This window comes from Phoxinus phoxinus (genome assembly GCF_949152265.1).
Source record: "Phoxinus phoxinus genome assembly, chromosome: 20".
NCBI classification, from domain to species: domain Eukaryota; kingdom Metazoa; phylum Chordata; class Actinopteri; order Cypriniformes; family Leuciscidae; genus Phoxinus; species Phoxinus phoxinus.
Window position 1 is genome coordinate 28004492 of NC_136895.1, and position 24276 is coordinate 28028767.

The 24276-nt window shown below is 39.2% G+C and overlaps 1 protein-coding gene and 1 long non-coding RNA gene across 5 annotated transcripts in view; both read right to left on the reverse strand.

The window, feature by feature from the left end:
- Positions 1-13069, reverse strand: part of LOC306987970 (obscurin-like) — a 29974-nt gene extending 16905 nt beyond the window's left edge. For 2 of the 4 annotated variants that reach the window (XM_079592644.1, XM_079592642.1), the window contains exons 1-6: positions 12947-13069; positions 8727-9050; positions 5353-5682; positions 4176-4499; positions 1406-1735; positions 830-892 (exon numbers count right to left, since the gene is read on the reverse strand). In XM_079592644.1, coding sequence (XP_079448770.1) covers positions 830-892; positions 1406-1735; positions 4176-4499; positions 5353-5682; positions 8727-9050; positions 12947-13004 — 1429 coding nt within the window. In that variant the 5' untranslated portion in view covers positions 13005-13069. The remainder of the gene's footprint in view (positions 1-829; positions 893-1405; positions 1736-4175; positions 4500-5352; positions 5683-8726; positions 9051-12946) is intronic. The other 2 variants (XM_079592645.1, XM_079592643.1) reach the window with 1 other exon arrangement.
- A 501-nt stretch (positions 13070-13570) lies between these two features.
- On the reverse strand, positions 13571-17779 carry LOC306988556. Its single transcript, XR_013795438.1, has 3 exons — positions 17678-17779; positions 15478-15545; positions 13571-13693 (listed from the first exon to the last, which is right to left on the reverse strand). It is a non-coding gene; the product is annotated as an uncharacterized lncRNA (long non-coding RNA).
- Between the last annotated feature and the right edge of the window lie 6497 nt (positions 17780-24276).

Consider the following 24276-nt stretch of genomic DNA (forward strand, 5'->3'; position numbering starts at 1 on the left):
CGCCACTAAACAGACCATGTCACATTGGGTCAGGGATGCTATTGCTCTTGCCTATGAGGCGCGCGGCCAAGCTTCGCCAACGGGTCTAAGGGCTCACTCCACCAGAGGGGTCGCCTCCTCTGCTGCCTTGGCAAGAGGTGCCCCCTTGCAGTTTGTTTGTGATGCGGCAGGCTGGTCCTCTCCGAACACATTCATAAGATTTTATAGTTTGGATGTTCATACCACTCCGGGCTCTCACGTCCTTGAGTCGACATCGCAAGCTAATGTCTAGGGCTTTCCTACGTTTCTTGTGAGCACACCTACACAGCCGTAGGGAGTCCAGACACCTTCAAGCACGGCGGCGTGGGTATTCTCGTTCCCAATGCGCTAAGCAGCGCAGCATCGATTGTAGCTTTCGAAAGGGAACTTCTCCGGTTACTTAACTGTAACCTTGTTCCCTGAGAAAGCGGAACGAGATGCTGCGCTACTTTGCCGTGCTGATGATGTCCCAGGACTGCTCTTCAGACAAAATATCCTGACGATGCACCTGCGGCTCATCTAATTATAGCCTCGCGTCGCGGGTGCGCGCCGTTGACGTCACCGACCGAGGCTATATTACTTCCGGTCGATTTCATCGACGTGTTTACACACTATATTCACAGCAGGTCACGATTAAAGACGTTCCCAATGCGCTAAGCAGCGCAGCATCTCGTTCCGCTTTCTCAGGGAACAAGGTTACAGTTAAGTAACCGGAGAAGTTCCTATACGAGCGATTTATAGATTATCATGACAGAATATACTAATTAAAGATAGTTAACTCCACATCAGCAACATCAATTCATCAACTAACCATTCAGAGATGTCCTGTTGCTTCTACATGTCGTCACTTCTTCTCGAGTCTCTCCATCTTTTTCTGTTTCCATTTTAACATTAAAGGCAGAACAGTTTCTGTCATTTTAGTGTGTGTGTGTGTGTGTGTGTGTGTGTGTGAGGTAATCACAGCTGCTAACACACACAAGCTCTTGAAACCCCGCCCCCTCTGCAGCAGCTCATTTGCATTTAAAGGGCCAGGCACAAAACCCTCAACATGCTATATATAAAAATATCTGTTGGGTATTTTGTGCTAAAACTTCACACACACACCCCTTTAATGTAAAAAGTAAGGGAATTAGTAATTCTAACTAATTAGTCATTATAAGATACTCCTTTAGATCTAGCTGTAAAAAATAAATCACGTGAAACTGATATTTAACTCAGAGTTCAACACAGATTAAAACAGTCATTTACAAAAGTAAATGGTTTAAAATTTTAATTTGAAATGAATATCATCATTAAACAACCGAAGCAAAATGGAGTTTGGATTAATAATTGTATATTTGTGCTCATTATTAAAATATAAAACAAGTGAATCAAATATTTAACTCACCGTTGACAGTGAGACTGAACCTCTTGATCTCACTGTTGATCAGTAGTTTATAATCTCCAGCATGTTCAGTTGTGGTGTGTGTGATGGTCAGAGATCCAGTTTGATTGTCCAGCATCAGTCTGTCTCTGAATCTCCCATCAAGAACATCATCATATACAGCGAATCTGTCGGCCCGATTATTGATTTCTGCTATTAAAGTGTTTTTAAACTTCCACTGAATCATATGATCATCCTTCATTTCAGTGAGACCAGAGTTTAGAGAGACTGAATCTCCCTCATTCACTGACACTGCCACTGCCCGTACTTCCTTAACACCAAACACAGACGCACCTGAAGTACAAACACAACAAGATGCTTCTGTTTAAATAATAGACTTTATGATGTATTACTAATTTAAACAGTTTGAAATTTACATTTGAAATACATTTCCAAACTACAAAACCGATTAATAATTGCATCTTTGAGGTGATTTTGAATAAAACTCCGATTTCCTGATGAAGTTGATCTGAGCCCCACACAACATCACACACAGAAAACACTTTTACTTCAGATGAGAATCACGTCACACTGACACTAACAGACACTACTACCTGGTGATAGTGGATAGTCATTCTAAATGGCTGGAGGTTTTCCACATGACCTCCACAACGTCAAGCCGAACCATAGAGGTGTTGCGCAACCTATTTGCTGCATATGGTCTTCCGGAAGACGTCGTGTCGGATAATGGACCCTAGTTCGCCTCCGCAGAATTCAAGCAGTTCCTTGACAAAAATGGAGTAAAACAAACTCTGGTACCACCATATCATCCAGCATCGAATGGAGCGGCTGAGAGGTCGGTGCAAATATTGAAGCGGTCTCTTGTGAAGCCGCAAGAGGACAGCCCAGCATCTCGCTGCAGCACAGGCTGTCAAACTTTCTGCCCATGTATAGGGCTATGCCGCACTCAGTCACAGGTCGCGCTCCAGCTGAGCTGCTTTTAAAGAGAGAGATTCGCACCCGGTTCAGTCTTTTGAGACCAGATCTGTTGCGCACTATAGAGCACCAGCAGGCAAAGCAAAAGCTGTATCATGACAAAGAGAGACAGAAATTGACAGAGTTTCAGGAAAACGACCAAGTCTCCGGATGAGACGTAAAACCGAGGTCCTGACTCTCTGTGGTCATTAAAAATCTCATGGCACTTCTCGTAAAGAGTAGGGGTGTAACCCCGGTGTCCTGGACACATTCCACCGGCATTGACCCCTACCAATCATGGCCTCCTAATAATCCCCATCCACTGAATTGTCTCTATCTCTCTCTCCTCTCTCCACTATAGTTGGTGTGTGTGTGGTGAGCGCACTGGCGCCGTTGTACTGTGGCTGCCGTCGCATCATCCCAGTGGATGCTACACACTGGTGGTGTTGAGGAGAGACCCTGATATGATTGTAAAGCGCTTTGGGTGTACAGTAGTTCATATGAAAGCGCTTTACAAATGCCTCATTCTAATTCTAATTAATTCTAAGTTCAAGTGAAAATTGTCAGGGGAGGAGAAGAGAAATGGACTGCCGCGACTGTTATAAAGCGCTTAGGTCCTGTGACATACATACCGTGTCTGGGAAGGAAACAGACAGCGGTCAGTTCATGTGGACCACATGCTGTGGAGAAGAGGAGAACTCAAGGAACGGGAGTCATGTGCACTTTTTGAGGGCCGAGACTTTACTTCATAGGCTTCACCAGAGCCTGACCAGTATCGGCCTGCGGAGTCAAACGGCAATGTTACGTCTACTCCAGGCAGCCGTAACTGCATCGCTGCTGTATCTTCAGGAGTGCAGCCAAGGAGAAATCCAGAGAGACTCAGGAATGCTCCCAAGAGTCACTTTGGTGCTTTTCGATTTTAAACTCTGACTGAACGCAACTGTCTCTGACTTGTTTTGATCAGCCCGGTCTCACCCCAAAACGTCACATACTGACGGGTCTTGACCATACGTCAACATACGACGAAAAGGGAAAAGGGTTCCCCTATAACGTCAATTTGAGACGCAGACATAAGCGCACCAGCAGCGCCTCCTAGCGGTACCCTAACGCATACCTAAACCCAACCATACCCGAATCGTCACACATGGACGTTAAAGGGTACCCTTTTCGTCGTATGTTGCCGTATGGTCAAGACCCGTCAGTATGTGACGTTTTGGGGTGAGACTGTGTTATTTTGATCAGTCGTAAGTATCAAATTACATTCATAATCGGCCTTACAGTCGTGAAGTGTGTCTCCGGCTTAAGAGAAATATCTCCATGCATTGCAATGGAGAAGAGAAGCTATATTCTTAAGGACAAAGAAGACAAATTTAAGAGGGTCTAGAGTCCCTTTTTATTTATTGTACATGGAGATATTAACAATTTAATAGAGGAATGAAATGCTTGATTAGGTATTATATTAATATGAAAATATATTTGAATGTGCACTATATTAACTTTTATTACTTTATTGCCCATATGTGGTTATTATTGACTGCAATACTGTTAACTCTGACTCCCAAAGTACATACTGTATTCTCCAATGTTGGCTTGTGCTATTGCACTTTTCATGTAATATGAGCCCCAGTGTTTGTTTGTTTGTTTGTTTATTGTTTGTTTTGTTTAAAGTTATTGTTTTTGTACATTATATGTGTTGTTACAGACATGTGATGTACATTGTTGTGTAAGTGTTTAATAAAATAGTATTAAAAATAGTATTAAATTATTATTATTTGCATAAAAATATTTAAACAATTCTTATTGTGTAATTGTGACTCACCATAGACAGTAACACTGAATCTGTGTGTAGACGATGATCTGCTGTCGCTGATCTCAACTTCATAAACTCCAGCATCTTCAGTTCTGATGTTCATGATGGTCAGAGATCCAGTCTTCTTGTCCAGCTTCAGTCTGTCTCTGAATCTCCCATCAAGATCATCAGGGATAATATTGTTCACTCCATCAGTTTTAGCAATAAGATGCCCGTTAGATCCAAACGTCCAGATTATCTCTTCATCTTTCTGTATTTCAGTGAGACCAGAGTTTAGAGAGACTGAATCTCCCACCGTCACTGACACTGACTTCACTGCACCAGCAAACACTCCTGAAGAACACACAGAAAAAGTAGACTAACCTGATTGAGATTTGAACAATATCTAGACAACAAAACAGACACAACAGAAGCAAAGTGGTAACATTGACAGCCATTACATATTTAAAACAGTAATATCCTATACTAAACCTAAACTAATCTTGACAAACTATATATCATTTGAAAGCTTACAATCAACAGTTCCTATACGAGCGATTTATAGATTATCATGACAGAATATGCTAATTAAAGATAGTTAACTCCACATCAGCAACATCAATTCATCAACTAACCATTCAGAGATGTCCTGTTGCTTCTACATGTCGTCACTTCTTCTTGAGTCTCTCCATCTTTTTCTGACTCCATTTTAACATTAAAGGCAGAACAGTTTCTGTCATTTTAGTGTGTGTGTGTGTGTGTGTGTGTGTGAGGTAATCACAGCTGCTAACACACACAAGCTCTTGAAACCCCGCCCCCTCTGCAGCAGCTCATTTGCATTTAAAGGGCCAGGCACAAAACCCTCAACATGCTATATATAAAAATATCTGTTGGGTATTTTTTGCTAAAACTTCACACACACACCCCTTTAATGTAAAAAGTAAGGGAATTAGTAATTCTAACTAATTAGTCATTATAAGATACTCCTTTAGATCTAGCTGTAAAAAATAAATCACGTGAAACTGATATTTAACTCAGAGTTCAACACAGATTAAAACAGTCATTTACAAAAGTAAATGGTTTAAAATTTTAATTTGAAATGAATATCATCATTAAACAACCGAAGCAAAATGGAGTTTGGATTAATAATTGTATCTTTGTGCTCATTATTAAAATATAAAACAAGTGAATCAAATATTTAACTCACCGTTGACAGTGAGACTGAACCTCTTCATGTCACTGTTGATCAGTAGTTTATAATCTCCAGCATGTTCAGTTGTGGTGTGTGTGACGGTCAGAGATCCAGTTTGATTGTCCAGCTTCAGTCTGTCTCTGAATCTCCCATCAAGAACATCATCATATACAGCGAATCTGTCGGCCCGATTATTGATTTCTGCTATTAAAGTGTTTTTAAACTTCCACTGAATCATATGATCATCCTTCATTTCAGTGAGACCAGAGTTTAGAGAGACTGAATCTCCCTCATTCACTGACACTGCCACTGCCCGTACTTCCTTAACACCAAACACAGACGCACCTGAAGTACAAACACAACAAGATGCTTCTGTTTAAATAATAGACTTTATGATGTATTACTAATTTAAACAGTTTGAAATTTACATTTGAAATACATTTCCAAACTACAAAACCGATTAATAATTGCATCTTTGAGGTGATTTTGAATAAAACTCTGATTTCCTGATGAAGTTGATCTGAGCTCCACACAACATCACACACAGAAAACACTTTTACTTCAGACGAGAATCACGTCACACTGAAACTAACAGACACTACTACCTGGTGATAGTGGATAGTCATTCTAAATGGCTGGAGGTTTTCCACATGACCTCCACAACGTCAAGCCGAACCATAGAGGTGTTGCGCAACCTATTTGCTTCATATGGTCTTCCGGAAGACGTCGTGTCGGATAATGGACCCCAGTTCGCCTCCGCAGAATTCAAGCAGTTCCTTGACAAAAATGGAGTAAAACAAACTCTGGTACCACCATATCATCCAGCATCGAATGGAGCGGCTGAGAGGTCGGTGCAAATATTGAAGCGGTCTCTTGTGAAGCCGCAAGAGGACAGCCCAGCATCTCGCTGCAGCACAGGCTGTCAAACTTTCTGCCCATGTATAGGGCTATGCCGCACTCAGTCACAGGTCGCGCTCCAGCTGAGCTGTTTTTAAAGAGAGAGATTCGCACCCGGTTCAGTCTTTTGAGACCAGTTCTGTCGCGCACTATAGAGCACCAGCAGGCAAAGCAAAAGCTGTATCAGAGAGACTGAAATTGACAGAGTTTCAGGAAAACGACCAAGTCTCCGGATGAGACGTAAAACCGAGATCCTGACTCTCTGTGGTCATTAAAAATCTCATGGCACTTCTCGTAAAGAGTAGGGGTGTAACCCCGGTGTCCTGGACACATTCCACCGGCATTGACCCCTACCAATCATGGCCTCCTAATAATCCCCATCCACTGAATTGTCTCTATCTCTCTCTCTCCTCTCTCCACTAACTGGTGTGTGGTGAGCGCACTGGCGCCGTTGTACTGTGGCTGCCGTCGCATTATCCCAGTGGATGCTACACACTGGTGGTGTTGAGGAGAGACCCCCTGATATGATTGTAAAGTGCTTTGGGTGTACAGTAGTACATATGAAAGCGCTTTATAAATGTCTCATTCTAATTCTAATTCATTCTAAGTCCAAGTGAAAATTTTCAGGGGAGGAGAAGAAAAATGGACTGCCGCAACTGTTATAAAGCGCTTAGGTCCTGTGACATACATACCGTGTCTGGGAAGGAAACAGACAGCGGTCAGTTCATGTGGACCACATGCTGTGGAGAAGAGGAGAACTCAAGGAACGGGAGTCATGTGCACTTTTTGAGGGCCGAGACTTTACTTCGGAGGCTTCACCAGAGCCTGACCAGTATCGGCCTGCAGAGTCAAACTGCCGGACTCCGACTCCTCAGAGAAGGGCGTCTGCCTGTGTCCAGCATTGTCAGGCAATGTTACGTTTACTCCGGGCAGCCATAACAGCACCGCTGCTGTATCTTCCGGAGTGCAGCCAAGGAGAAATCCAGAGAGACTCAGGAATGCTCCCAAGAGACTGGACTTGTAAGATGTCAGATGGAGGCAGGGTTTTAAAAATAAATAGTTGAAGTATTGTTCCTTGCTCAAGAAGATCTAGTGAGTTAAGGTTGTTTATTTTTTGGTAAACAGGGTTTAATATTAAAGGGGAGGAATGTAGTGGACTGGGTTTCTCATGTTTGGGGTTCTCATGTTGTGAAATGCAGTATGTGATTGGTTATTAAGGTCACGTGACTCAGTGTAATCAGGAAGCTCAGAAGTGAGCTGCGGAGCTGTGTGTGTGTGTGTATGCGGCTGATCTCTGGCAGTTTTTGAGTAAACGTTATTGAGTTATTCCAACCACCGTCTTCAGTGTCTTACTCAGACCTCAAGATTTTACAGTTAATGCCCGGGACACACTTAACAACCGAAACATTCTACGACTGACTTAAAGGGCACCTATTATGCCTCTTTTCACAAGATGTCAAATAAGTCTCTGATGTCCCCAGAGTGTGAATGCAAAGTTTTAGCTAAAAATACCCCACAGATCATTTTTTACAGCATGTTTAAATTCAAAAAAATTTGGGTTCAGAAAAACGCTTCATTTTAGTGTGTATCCCTTTAAATGTAAATGAGCTGCTGCTGCTCCCGGCCAGAGAATGTCTAATAAGGGGAGAAGGTTCACTCTCGCTACACTTCCGGCTTCTGACTGGTTGCAGTTCCACTCTGGCTCCATATGAGGGCGCTCACAGGACGAGTGCAGAATGAATGGAGGTCTATGGAGCTATACCCCTCAAAATACACTTTTCTCAGGATATCATTTTTTTGTCTAGTAATTTGAACGTTGTATTCGAAAGGAGATGCAAAGAAATTACACATTGCTGGGTTTTAGATTTTTTTGGAGTCACTTATTTGCTTTAAAAAGTATTTTAAAATGTCAATGACGTCATACACATCGTACGACCAGAGATACTGCTTTACGGCAATCCTTCAGTCACTTTGGTGCTTTTCGATTTTAAACTCTGACTGAACGCAACTGTCTCTGACTCGTTTTGATCAGTCGTAAATCAAATTACATTCATAATCGGCCTTACAGTCGTGAAGTGTGTCTCCGGCTTAAGAGAAATATCTCCATGCATTGCAATAGAGAAGATAAACTATATTCTTAAGGACAAAGAAGACAAATTTAAGAGGGTCTAGAGTCCCTTTTTATTTATTGTACATGGAGATATTAACAATTTAATAGAGGAATGAAATGCTTGATTAGGTATTATATTAATATGAAAATATATTTAAATGTGCACTATATTAACTTTTATTACTTTATTGCCCATATGTGGTTATTATTGACTGCAATGTATTGTTAACTCTGACTCCCAAAGTACATAATATTCTCCAATGTTGGTTTGTGCTATTGCACTTTTCATGTAATGAGCCCCAGTGTTAAAAACAGTATTAAATTATTATTATTTGCATAAAAATATTTAAGAAACAATTCTTATTGTGTAATTGTGTCTCACCATAGACAGTAACAGTGAATCTGTATGTAGACGATGAGCTGCTGCCGCTGATCTCAACTTCATAAACTCCAGCATCTTCAGTTCTGATGTTCACGATGGTCAGAGATCCAGTCTTCTTGTCCAGCTTCAGTCTGTCTCTGAATCTCCCATCAAGATCATCAGGGATCGTATTTCTCACTCCATCAGTTTTAGCAATAAGAGTCCTGTTAGATCCAAACGTCCAGATTATCACATCATCTTCCTGTATTTCAGTGAGACCAGAGTTTAGAGAGACTGAATCTCCCTCCATCACTGACACTGACGTCACTGCATCACCAAACACTCCTGAAGAACACACAGAAAAAGTAGACTAACCTGATTGAGATTTGAATAACATCTAGACAAAAAAACAGACACAACGGAAGCAAAGTGGTAACATTGACAGCCATTACATATTTAAAACAGTAATATCCTATACTAAACCTAAACTAATCTTGACAAACTATATATCATTTGAAAGCTTACAATCTCTATTTTACATATTTTGTGACTGATTTTCAAAATAAATTACAGAGGAGCCGTAATTTATCAATTTGCAACAAGAATATTTTCATACTCATAAGGCGTGTTCAGACCTTTATTTTGAAATAGTGATGAACATGAAAAATCATGAAAGAATGGTAGAAACTTCTGTTTGTTTTCATGCCAAGAGTTCAAAAGATAGCATTCATTCAATTATTTTAGAAAAAAAGGTCTGAACATTTTTTAAATATAAATAAAATAATAATAGATTCAGCATTAGTGATGTGCAGCGAGCTATAATGCACATACGTGATCTTTTGTGTTTCTTAGACGTTGAATTTATTTCAAAATCTGCCAAACTTCCAATACTACTTCTGAATGGGATGTCTACTTAATAAATTGTAAGAAAATTGAAAAATAATGGTTCAGATCACTCAAACAACATATGGAAATGGAGGCGCTCTTATATGGTCAGTAATGTCAACTATTGGAAAAGTGTGGTACTGCGCCCAAACTAAATCTCACTGAAAGATTATTTTTTTGAGGTATATAAACCTAAAATTTGGAACACAACTTGTTCAGATTTTGGCTTTGATTTTTTTTTTTTTTTTTTTTTGCATTTTTGCATTTTTAGAGTCCACCAGGTTTTGAAAATATATATTTGATATAAAAGATAAATAATTAAATTTTTAAAATTGTACATTTTTATAAACTCAAACTTCTATAACTTTTTTTTCTGTTTAACTCTCTTAATTGATTTTACTTCTACAAAAATCTGCTAAATGTCTTCTTTAAAACAAGACCAATCTTACATCTATATTCCAAAGCATTCTTGAATTACAACCATTTAAGTTCGGAATGTGCATTTTCATGTCTATAAAAAAAGGGGGGTGCCGCTTAAGGGGTTACAGTTTTTTCCAACTACTTACACACGTTTTCAAAACTATGTCTCCTTTTTTTCAAAACTCTACACACAATTCCCAAAACTGCACACACAAAATGCAAATTGCCTCACATCTCCTTCAAAATGTAACACTTCATTCAAAATGCCATAAACACACGTCAGAATGAAGCATTTGCATCAAATGGTAAACACTTCTTTCATAATAGTACATTTTTGGATATATCATGCAAACACTGTTGTTCTAAATCTAAAGCTCTTCAGTCTTTCATAGGCTTATATCTACATTTCAATGTAACGTTCTACAGTGACAGTAATCTGCTGAGAGGGGTAACAAGTACACTGTAAACCTTATGAATTATCTACACACCAATGCAATGTAGAAACAGAAAATATTTAACATTACTGTTGTTTACAGTAGCATACAACAAAACCATAAACATGTAAACCAAAAAATATTCTAGAATACAGTAAAGAACACAATTGTTGTGTGTGTGGGGTTTGGGGGGGGGGGGGGGGGATCCATTGTTCAAAACAGGTAATCTGACCTGTGACCTACTGTATTCATAGGCCTACTGTAGGCTATACTACAGTAAAGCAGTGATTGTGTGATCAGCAATTACTGTAGTGTTTGCACATGAGGAGTGTGTGTGTGGCCTGGTGAATAAGTGTAGCATTTTGATTGGTTGTGTTTGGAAAAGGAAAGCAAGTCACTTCCCATTAGATTTTTGTGTTTTAGGTCGAGAATTGTGTGCAGTGTTTTGAAAAAAGTGTTTTATGCAATTGAAAACTGAGTCAAAGGCTAAGAAATAGCTTATGGTTTTGGAGATTTGGTGTGTAGTTTTGCATTTTGAGTGAGAGGTTTCAAAAATCGTGTGACATGAAAAGATTTTGTGTGTAAGCAGTTGGTAAAAACTGTAAATGGCATTAATAATTGCATCTCATATTAAATAAAAATTTGATTCCCCGCTGCTGGAACTGAAGTTGGTCTGATCTCCACACAACATCAAACACAGTAAACACACGAGAATCACGTCACACTGAAACTAATGCTGATGCTGTTTGAGCTTCAGTGTTTTTATAGAAGCAACATTTAGAGAAACCAACAGAGAAGAAACAACTAAAGTCATAACTAATTATTAAAACACATTTAAAACTCACCAACCAGACGCCAAAAACAATCAAGTAATTCAAAATAATTTTACAAGACTTTCACAATAAATATTCCAGTGCAATGCTTCCGTTGAAAAAGAGGTAAGGACAATTTATTATATAATACATGTTAAACGACTGACGGTATTATAACAGCTTTTTTCAAATGGCTTACACACAATTTCTGAAACTATGGCTGAATTTCTTGAAATTCTACACAAAAAAAAAAACACAAAACACACACCCAACATGCAAACCATCAGACATCTCTTGCAGAATCAAACACATCATTAAAAACTATTTGAACTCTTCCAAAAATGGTGAAAAATGTAAAACACTCTCTTGTGTCTTTTGCTTGTTCAGTGTGCATTGAATGTACAGGAGTTTGGACACTCCAAAAAATGCTGGGTTGTTTCAACCCAATTTTGGGTCAAATATGGACAAACCCAGCCGTTGGGTTACATTTTTAAATTACATTTTTAACCCAACGTTTGGGGTTTGTCCATATTTGACACAAAATTGGGTTGAAACAACTCAGCATTTTTCAGCAACCCAGAGTGCATGAGCACAAATACACTGTATATAGTGTGTGTGTGTGTGTGTGTGTGTGTGTGTGTGTGTGTGTGTGTGTGTGTGTGTGTGTGTGTGTGTGTGTGTGTGTGTGTGTGTGTGTGTGTGTGTGTGTGTGTGTGTGTGTGTATAAAGATTAGATTTTCTATGAGTGAGTCTCAAGTTCCACAGCAATTTGAAAAATAATAATGATAATGCAAACAACAAATTTATGAACAAGTTTTATTGGTCACCATTATTACAAAAAGGTACGTTCTCGCTAAATTGCTCCCAAATGTAAGATTGTTGTATAATAATAGTAGAATAAGTAACCCTTAGTTATATAATACTTACAGTATAAATATAGTTTTGATTCTCCTGGTTGTTACCCCTTTATTCCCCAAACTTTACATTTGTTCCCTTATATAACTACATGTAAGTACATTATAGGTACACTATGAATACCGAAATTGACACTGTAAAATCGCTTTAATTACACAGAACTTTCCGGGCTGTAATCTAAACCGGTTTATTTACTTGATTCATACAGTACTGTAATTCATAACTGAATGCAATGAGATAAAGAAAAATGAACATAGGGCCGTTTTCAGGCATAATATTAAGAACGAATGTGTGCATATTATGAATTAATTTAATGAACATATGGTTATGGATGTCCTGGAAAAAAAATATTTGCAATACGTTTTTTTAAGATCCCTCTTTTTTTGGAACTTTTTTTTTTTTTTTTTTTTACATTTTACAGATTATGGTGATGTAAAAATTTGACCACAACTATATATAGACACACACACACACACAAACACACACACACACACACACATATAGACCCAATAACTAAATAAAAAAGAGACTTTTACTTCAGAAAAGAGTAATTAGACACTAAAACTAATGCTGTTGGGTATTGGAGTTTTATATTTATTTTATTTTAGTGAATCTATCCCTAATAACTGAGTTTAGAGCTGAATTCAAACATGATCTGACATTAAAATCACAGTTCAATAAGGTCTATATGAGAATAACAGTGAATGTTAAATTACCAGTAATCATGGTATCAGAACAGAAACAACTGAAACTTTAAAAACACATTTAAACTCACCATCCAGACGCCACAAACACAAACAGAGCAAAACTAATTTGAGAAACATTTTCTTCATCGGTTCACTGAAAAGCAGACGATAGTAACTCTTAATGTCTAAACACTCAGATTGATCAGAAAGACTGAACTGAGATATTTATCTGGTTGTGTGTGAATCCTCCCCTGACCTCTCTCACAGTTTACACTCCTCTTTTACATCACACAAATCAACAAGCTTTTGCTGATCTTACATTTTTAAATGAAGTCTGGCCCTGAATGAAAGCTCAAAACCAGGAGCAGGCAAAGTTCAGGCGATCAGCAAACAGCTTTGTCTGAAGCAAGGCAAAACACACAAAGAGTGAACAAAGGTTAAGTCCAAACTAGTGTAAATCAAGCAGAAATAAACAGGCTTGATACATTGTTTTTTTTATTTTATTTTTAAATGAGGAGGTCAAATGTTTCTTGTTTGTTGTTCTTTTGTGAATTTCTTAAAAAGGGGCCCTTTAAAAACTCAAACATGAAAAAGCTCCAGTGGGCCACAAGATTTGGATCATTTGTTAAAAGTCCTGGTATTAGAAGCACATTCTTTAAGAGAGAGTTTCATTAGTCCGTCCCTGAATATCACACTTCAACAATCCCAAAACTCAAAACTCAAGAGGAAATACAGCGGCTCCTGAAAGCGATCACACCGCTGCTCTGGGGCTTGAAGTCTGATCATTTTCTGTTGGCGATCGGCGCATACACCACATGATCCTCCTCCTTATCATCCTGTCAAAAACAAAACAACATATTATAATAAATGCATGCATGTCCTTGAAATCATTTTACAATATGCAGATATAAAGCCAGCCTCAAGTGTGTCATCAACAAACATTGTTTACTTCTGTTTGTTTTTTAATGCATGCAAAATAATACTTGCTTGGAAAAATCCAATTCAAATGACAGATAGACAGAATTGTGTTGGACTGTGATGTCATAAACTGACACAGGAAATATTTCATAAAGGGGTCATGAAATGAGAAATCAAAATTCCCTTGATCTATTAACATATGTGACCCTGGACCACAAAACCAGTCACATGGGTCCATTTTCTTTTCAATTGCAATCTATACATCACATGAAAGCTGAATAAATGACCTTTCCACTGATGTATGGTTTGTTACAATATTTGGCCGAGATACAACTATTAGAAAATATGGAATCTGAGGTGTAAAAAAATCGAGACAATCTCCTTTAAAGTTGTGCATTTATGTTCACGATTGTGCTGCATTCACTCACACAAATACATGTTTTATATATTTACGGTAGAAAATTTACAAAACATCTTCATGGAACATGATCTTTACTTAAAATCCTAATGATTTTTGGCATAAAAGGAAAAACGATATAATTTTGACCCATACAATGTATTGTTTGCTATTGCCACAGATATACCCGTGCGACATGTGACTGGTTTTGTGACCCAGGGTCACATAAGAAGTCATTATACTATAAAAACATCCTGTAAGTTTCAGAACTCAAACGTTCTTGTTAGTCTAAAAACAGCTTTTATTGAAGCAAATCCATCTGAACGACTGATTGTGGACTATGCTACTTTATTATGTAGTAGGGCAGCTAAACACCGCCTCTGGAGAAGATCAACGCCTGTTTCTTGCTTATTTAGCAATAAGCCCCGCCCACTGGTTCCCGCATGCCATGTAAATAACGAGAGACGCATTGGTCAAGCAGAAACCAAACGGTAAAGATGGCCTCGAAGACAGAAAGACGCTGAGAAGTGCCAAATTGTGAAACAACACAGCCTTTGCATTACCTTCTGATCCCAACATTAGGAAGGAGTGGATTCACTTTATTTTTAATGAAGTTCCAGTCCGCGTCAGTAAGAACTTGGTTCTTTTTTTTATATACTTAATTTCACCAGGATTCATTTCATTTCCAAACAAGGCACAATTCAACGCAGGATTTTCAGAAAGATTGATATTAAAAGACGATGCTGCACCGAGTGTTTTGGATCCGACAGTAATATGGCAGCACACTGTGAGTTACTGTTTTTATTACGTGGTCACTATTACCGTTATTACCGATCGTTTGACCTGTACTGAGTGTGTATGCGTTTTTAACTTGTCTGGCTGAATTTTACCGGCTGCCGTTTCTCAACATCGGAAGTTTTAAAAACAATTCCACACTTCCGAGTCTACAATCCGCACGCCTATTCAAACCGTGTGTTTCCATGAGTGGGTCAAGACAGGACAGAAAATAGCCTATTACTTCTAAATTGTTTGTGATGTAAACATATTATTATAAGTGGACCTCAGAGAACAGTACAAAATAATAAAAAAGGCAGTTCATGACCCCTTTAACTGTTGATCTGTTGCTCTTTAGATACATGGTAGAATAGGTGTCGTGAGTATTATGCCATTTATGTTTCTCTCATTGAATGCTAATCTTTATATCTAATATGGTGGTGGTTTGTGTTTTTGTCTGTATGATGATCTATCACACACACTCACTGCTGAAATGATACACAGACATGAATTAGTAATAAATGATCTTACCGGTTTCTGTGCTTTTCTTTTGTAGAAGGTTGGCACGATGTAAATGATTTCTTCTTCATGAGTCTCAACTGTTTCAACGATAAGATGTAATAAATAGGTGGATTAAAACAACAAAACTGAATGTTATTAACTATACGTTATCATATATATATATATATATATATATATATATATATATATATATATATATATATATATATATATATATATATGGCTGTCAAAGTTACTGTGTTAAAGCTCACATTGCTGCATTACATTAACAAATCGATTCAATCTGTATTGTTTAAAGCGCTATAAAAAAATGTAAGATGACTGTGCAGAAAAAGTAAAAATTGCTGGTCAATCTCTTATTATTCTGTAATAACCGTGACCGGAGGGCTTTCCAGTCCACCGAGGGCTATCCAGCGCCACCGCCAGGCACCACGGAGAAGATCGCCCAGCTGGTGGAGGACCAGATGACAGCACGTTGTGGGAACCGGACCAAGAATTAGGGGGGAGCCCAATTTAACCTCCAAGTGGTAACAGAACAGGCCAATGGACATTAGCCAGTGAGATTTGTATGCCGAATCACACCTAATTGGACATACAGGTATAAGTAGGACTGGCACCACTCACTTTCATTCATATTTTGCTTCGGAGCCGAGTGGTTGTGAACAGGACTCCTGTTCAGAGAAACGGCTGTTTTTATTGCTAAAAAGTGTTTATTTCTCAGGAGATCTCTCCTGCCGGTGTGAGGGCGCATACAGCAGTGATCAGCTTCTTGAAAGGGCTGTGCACGCAGAAGTGTAGTGTTTCGTCCCTCGGTGCTTCGGCACGTAAGAGCAGATTTCCTAAAAGAGCAAGCATGGGTGGCGAGTGACTTTTTAAAGGGTAACTAAACCCTAATGACCTGTAAGACTGGGGCTTTATTAATGCTGTTCGTTGATTCAAGTAAATTGTTTGACATTTGGGTATAAAGTGTTTTAATTCTACAAGATTTGGTGTAAAAACGTCTGAGTGCTGCCCTCTTCAGGTTGAACGGTGGCTATTGCAGTCGATTTTTCCTATTGGAAGTTGTGGGGCCCTGTGATGTAAGAGGGTACCAGCTAACCACGCCCTTGCCAACAGAGAGACCACACCCCCCTCCACTGGGCTCTGCCCACTTTTCCAGCATTTTTCAAATATTGCCAGTGGGTGGAGTCAGGCTCTGACCAGGGGTTTAGTTACCCTTTAAAGACGCCTTTCTGCCCCTATCTGACGGCCACGATCTCTGTCTCACATGCCTGGACGTAAGCATGCTGAGACGGTGTCCGTGGGTGGTTCATGTTCTCGCATGGGTACATGACCACGTCGGCACGCGGGTCGCGACTCTCCTTTCTCGTAAAGGCTTGAGTCCCCTATGTTGTTGCCCAGCCGCCACTTGTGTGTAAAAGCTCAGCCAAAGTTTCTGCTCAACACTTTGGGAGACCGAGGGTTATAGTGAGAGCTTTCTGTCGGGAAACCCCCGCAGATCTCTCAACTCCTCAGAGTGTCTTGTGCCGGTGAGCTGTCAGCTGATAGTGTGGGTTGTCACGAGAACCCAGAGCGTCATTCGCTGCTCCAGATGAGGGTCAGATGTCGATAACTGCATCGATGAGAAGGCTACTGCCCTCTGGAGAGGAAGATGACGCGGAGCTTCCCGCTTCGACTGTGTTTGCTCATGCAGAATCGGATTTCAGAGTTGACAGCCATGCTTGCCCGGGTTGCTGTGCACTAAGACTCGTTCTGATTGGATGATTGGTTTCGGGCTCGGGCGCGACGCGTGCCTTTCTTCTCGCAAGTGCATGAAGAGCTTTTGCAGTATGGAGGCAGTTAAGTGCCAAAATCTGTTCAAAGTTCTTCCTCTCTCACTACGCTCGACTGTGGGACGGGGTTCTCCATTTTAAAGATAACCCAGTCCAGGGCAGTTCGGCAATCGTTTCCCGATTGTCCCAGACCATCCTGGCTACAGTCTATCTATTGCTCCAGCCTAAAAAAAGCTGACATTACTGTGTCGCCGGCTTCCCTTTGCAGTTTGTCCAATGTGATAACATTAAATAGCATTTTCAGGAAAAAGAAAATCCTCTCTGGGTCAAAATGAAAACGAATAGTAAAGGGAACTACACTATTAAAGTATTTTATTATTTGTTATAACACTAATTACTTTTACAAATTCAATAGCTGTTTATAATTTAACACTTGCCTTCTTGATCAGTTTTTCTACATTTCTTGCAGACGCAGAAGATCCCAACGACTGCAGCAACAATGAACAGAGATCCAGCGGCAGCGGCGGAGATCAGCTCTGTTGTAGACTCTGACACTGAGAGAAACATTATTAGTGTCAGTAGTGATAAGAGAACTTCACAGTTAGTAGTATTTTGATGTTTTACATTTAAATTAATTTTAAATTTTCTGGTTTATTCCATTCTATTGTGGGTAACAGTAAAAATCTAATTGTATATATTTCATTTCAGGCTGAAAGGCTGATGTTGTATATGTATGTATATAAATATGATAAACAATCTGATGTATTCCGACTGTCACCAGCTGGAGCGCCCAGGATATCCACCAGAGGGCGCTCGTCCCCAGACCAGTGTCATTCCACCATGAACTACATTTCCCAGAATCCTTTGCCCAGACTCATTATCCCTGATTAGTTTCAGCTGTTTCTCATTTACCCTTGTTTACTCTGTCTATATATACCTGGTTTACTCTTTGTGAAGTCTTGTTGATGTTACACACTGCGTTTCTGAGCGCTTTTTCTGGTTTCTGTTTCATGGTCATAATCTTCTGCCTGTCTCCCTGGATTTCCCTGTTTGCTTGTGGCTTGGACTTTTGTTATTATCTGGATGGTTTGCTCCTTGCTGAATGATAATGAAATGCTAACCATTTGTTTGATCAATGAAACCATTGAAAGTCTTCACGATCGACTCAATAAATAAACACTAATACTAATATTGTCGTACCTGGACATGTGTGGCAGAGTGTGTGGATGTCCAGATGTGTGGTCTGGTTGCTGATGGGATTGTTCAGCACACAGCTGTAGGTGTTTTTATCCTGATATTCCACCTCCAGAGGTAGAGAGAGACTGATGCTGAGATCACACACACTGATGCTGGACAATACACTGATTCCTGCGTACCAGGAGAGAGTCGCATTACACACATTCACCACTGAACACACCAATGAACATGATGATGATGATGATGATGATGATGAAGAACAGTTTGAAGAGTTACTGATGATGACAGGAACAGGCAGACGAGCTGAGAAAGATTAGAAACATCAGAGTAAATAACACTTTCTGTTGAGGGAGTGTTAGTGATTTTCAGAATTATAAAATAAATTATACAGAGATGCCAATGTCAGATTAATTAAACAAAAGAAAAGCCTTCAGAAGGTTGAAAAGCGAATGTCAAATAGATTTTACCATTTTGAAATTGAAAAACTCTTTTTTTAAATTTAGGATATTTCTACTGCAAAGTGATTAACAAATAAAGGGAACCAATAATAAACTCACTATAGACAATGAGACTGAACCTCTTTCTTCTCACACTGTTGATCAGTCGTTCATAATCTCCAGTATGTTCAGTTGTGGTGTTTGTGACGGTCAGAGATCCAGTTTGATTGTCCAGCTTCAGTCTGTCTCTGAATCTCCCATCAAGAACATCTTCATATACAGTGAATCTGTCGGCCGTTACATTGATTTCTGCTATTAAAGTGTTTTCATCTCCAAATCTCCACAGAATCACATCATCATCCTTCATTTTAGTAAGACGGGCTTTTAGAGCGACTGAATCTCCCTCCTTCACTGATATTTCAACTGAATCATCAAACACACACACACACACACACACACACACACACACACACACACACAGAACAAACAGAACAGGGTTTTTCACAGAAAAACAGATTAGAATTTTTTATTAAATTAAAGATTGAAATTTAAATTTGAAATAAACAATACCTTAAAACAACACAAACTAAAAACAAATGGTGTGTGAATTCATTTAAATGTTGTCATTATAAAAAAAGGTGTAACCGGTGTTGAACTCACCATTGACAGAGAGAAAGAAACTCTTGATCTCATTGTTGATCTGTAGTTTATAACCTCCTTCATGTTCAGTTGTGGTGTGTGTGACGGTCAGAGATCCAGTTTGATTGTCCAGCTTCAGTCTGTCTCTGAATCTCCCATCAAGAACATCTTCATATACAGTGAATCTGTCGCCCCGTTTATTGATTTCTGCTATTGAAGTGTTTTTAAACTTCCACTGAATCATATCATCATCCTTCATTTCAGTGAGACCAGAGTTTAGAGAGACTGAATCTCCCTCCTTCACTGATATTTGAACTGTAACTCCAAACACTGAAAACAGAATTTTTCAAATCACTCGATGTTGGTTTGATGAAGCTTCAATAAAATACTTTTATTCATTTAAACGTGACATTAATAATATTCTGCAGCATTACAAATGATGATGAATGAAAAGAGAAATAGATTTATATATGTAACAATAACTAAAATAAGATACTTTTACTGTAATATTTAATGTCACACTCAAACTAATGCGGTTGAGTATCGGAGCTTCATATTTATTTTGTTATATTTAATAAATCACACTAATAACTGCGTTTAGAGCTGAATTCAAACTTGATCTGTGTAAGACTCTTCCTGCAATGACTCTCCAAACCACTAGACGGCACTACCTGCTGTGAACTCTTTAGTTATGACTGCTAATCAAGTTATATTTATGTATTTTGCTCTATTTAAGTTGGCCGTTTTCATTGAGCTGTGTTCAGTCTTGAGCCTATACAGTATCTATGGCTTTCCTGAGTTCTAGAAGAGTTAATTGCTGTTTCTCTGTTGCCATTACTTTGTTTTGTAAAGCTATGACTGATCTTTTGTTTGTATTTGGAAACTGAAGATCAAGTAGAGACGGCCTGGTTTTGAGTTATCTGAGCCTAGTTTGCTTTTTCTTCTGCACATGAGTCTTCTACAAACTGTCTCCAGTAGACCAGAGGTAGAAAAATAGCTTTCTCTGACCGGGAGACCCGGGTTCTAGACCCACCTTCGACACTTAATGTCAGTCAATTGTGGCAATCTGACAGTAAAATCAGTGTTTCATTATTTCTATATGAGAATAACCGTGAATGTTGATCCTCTCTGACTAATTTAACCAGTAATTTATCACATGAACAGAACAGCAGAAGCAACTGAAGCCATAAAAACACATTGAAAACTCACCAACCAGACACCACACACACAAACAGAGCAAAACTAATTCCAGAAACATTTTCTTCACCGGTTTCAGTCCACGAATATGAAAAGCCAAACTCTTCAAGACTGGTTCAGTAATAGATGCTGTTCAGTGGGTTTATTTTCAAAAGTGTCCCAAGAAGTTAAAATGTTATTTTAGTCTTAAACTAACATTTAACGTTTTTTTCTCAACATTTATCCTGTGAGACTCATCCAGGGTTATTTCAGTATCATTGAGATACTATTGTAATTTTTACTTATGTTTTAAAACTGTGTTATTTTAATTTTAGTTGAAGTTTTAGTAAATTTTGTGTGTTTTTGTGTTTGTTAGTGTGGAAGAAATGTTATCTTTAAGATGTGTGTGACCATCATATGACAGTAAAAGAGCACACACAATATCTATTGTAATATGAACTTGTTTTGTAATGATAGAGAGTGTTGGTACGTGACAGGAGAGTCTCCACTCAAGGATACAATATGATGAACAAGTCTAAGAATGCTCTACGTATGGTTGAAATACCATCATTGGCCTAGAAAGATAAGTCTGGGAGTCAAGACTATAAGGATGCTCTCCCTTCACTGTCACACACTATAATCACTCTGTGTGACTGTGAAATAAACCTCATCAAAGACAATTGGAAATGTGTCTCTTATTCAGTAACATAATAGTGTTTGCCGCCACATTAGTAATTTTAGAATTTATGAATTTGATTTAATTATTATTTTTCTAAATGTTAATCTTCTGCTAGCATGTCGTTCTTTCCTAGCTAGCAATTGTCTATAGCTAAAAACACCCACCCTGTTATGATATTGTAACACAATGGACAGCTTCTACTCTTTAATGCTAAAAGGCCTCGACACATCAAGCCGACGTTCGACCAGTGACCAGCATCGGGCCGTTGTTGAGCGTCGTCTGCCTGTTTTTGCGTTGTGTTCTGAACCATCGGCACCAGTCGGACTTCATTGCTCTGTTGCGAACGGCTTTCAGTGGACACTGGCTAAAACTGCTCGCTAAATGTCGCTAGATGACATCATACTGGCGAGTCTCGGGAACTAGATAAAGTTTGTCCAAGAAGTTGCTAGGTGAGATTTTATGAAAAAAGTCGCTAAAGGGATGGGAAAGATAACATCGCTAAATTGGCAACCCTGACTCACGTTTCTTTTTTGTTTGGCCAACTGAGCATGTTGAATTGAGAACAGTCTGACTGTCTGTTCACTAAACAGTGAAAGAGTCAGAGCACATAAATAACAGTCGCGAGGCGACGACACATTCAGCTTTCATCCCCGCTAGTTCTTTTACAACGTCTTGATGTGTCAAGGCCATAGACAGTATATAAGATGGACACAGCGACCCCATAGGTTTCAATGGAGAAAAGTGAAGCCAATTAGAAGCACTTCCTGATCTCCAGACTCAAACTGAGCTTGACGACGTAGATGTGACGTGAGTCTGACAGCTGTCAGTCTTCTAGTAGCTGTGCCGAGAGAAATCTGAATTATTCCCTTCCGAATCTCACAGAGACGGAGAGCGTGAGCATTAGCTGTCCATGAGCTAGCAGCAGGATCAACTTTATCACTCTCTATGGGCTTCTCCCTTCACTTTATCAGACTTTATGCTCCACGTCCCCCCGATTGCTCCGCCGGTCTATACGGTAATTTCTCGACTGTGCGACAGAGAGTCGATTGGTTATGACGCAATCGTTAGCCTATTTTTACAAAAACTGCTTCTACGGGGCCATAACATAAGATACGAAGTAATGGAGCCTTTTATACATTGTGGTGTTTCTTTAGAAATAAATAATGGACAAATGGAGTCTTTAAACGCCTCAGATGTAAAGTTATTCGCTGTCAAAGTGACGCCAAAATGAATGGGAGTCAATGTAATGCTAACAGCAGGAGATGTTCTGCTACAATGGCGGCGCCCGGGGAAGCTTCGGTTTCCGGCTGATGGATTACACCCTTGGTCAAGGCCTTAAGAGTAAGAATGACTACTACATTTTATTTATTTGTAATGCTGTCAAAGTGAAGTAATGAATGAAATATGCAGTCATAAATACACAAATACCGATGAATGTTCAGTGACTGCAGATTGTCTGTACTGTAACTTAACAACTGTGTTTTGTCAGACGGCACCACAGGGCTTGACATTTAGACCCGACTGAAGTCTCTGTTAAACTGCCTCCTTGTCATCATTACTTTCCATTAACTTATAACATTACAGAATATATTGATTGAAGTCAAAGCTGAAAACCTTAATGTCAATCCCTGAATATGTTTGTTTTTTACAGTTATGAATTTGTGCTTGATTAGAAATATAGCCCAATAAAACTTCTTGAGCCGGCAAACAAAATACGTTTGTAAATTGCGCAGCTGATTGCATTCAAGTTCAGTGACGAGTTCAATGAGATTTGGAGAATCTGCTGCGATCTGATCCCCCCCGAAACCAGACAACACATGACGAGTGAGAACTCGAAGCATTGTTGAGGAAACTGTAGGACAACATGAACACAGAGACTAGACTGAACATCAATGAACCCTCTATCAGTGCTGTCCTGTAACTGCGAATGTTGATCCTCTCTGACTCAAATAACCAGACATTTATCACCAGAACAGAAGCAACTGAAGTCATAAAAACACATTTAAACTCACCATCCAGACGCCAGAAACACAAGCAGAGCAAAACAGGGAGAAACATCTTCAGCAGTTTCAGTCACAAATATGAAAAGAAACTCTTCAAAACTGTTCAGTGATAAAACGACAGACGTGCTGATGTGAAGCTGCTCTGTAGTAAAGTGAAGTGAAACTCTACATTCAGTTAAAATAACTGCATATCTATTCAGTGTTAATGCACGTGACCGTTTAACTCTATTTTGGATAATTCACACTTTGATCATCGACACTTTGAGCTCCAGTAGGCCTGAACTTCCAGTAAGTCAATGGTGTGACTTTCAACAGAAATAAACTGACCAGTAGCGTGTTAAAAACATCTTAAAGCAACAGTTTGATCGTGTCCTGAGATCCTGTGAGTGTTTGTCTCTGCTCTCTCCTGTAACTCTCTTCAGGACGCTTTTCTTCATTTCTGATCAAATGTCTGGATTGTTTCTCCTCTCAGACTGGTTTCAGAGTTTCTCTAATGGTTTTATGGAGCAGAAACAGATCGCCTGCTATAACTGTGTTTATATGAAAGTGTCCTCTGAGATCTTCATATGATTAATATTCAACAGCTATGGATAATGACCCTGATGTGACGCTCTAAATACTCACTTTGTTCAGAGTGAAAAATACAATAGTGAGACGCTCACACAAAAACACTGAGAATCAATTTCTCAGACGACTCAGACGAGCTGCTAAAGACTGACGTCAGACTCGACAAAGATAATCAGAGACTGAGTAAATAACTCCTGATAACATGTGAGTTCAGGGTGAGCCACTAGATGGAGGAGTTGCTCCTCAGACGAGACCAGAGACAAAACACACTAGAGATTGTGGACACTATCACACACCAGACGTGACACAAGTGTGTTTTGCTAGTTTCAGTGCGACGC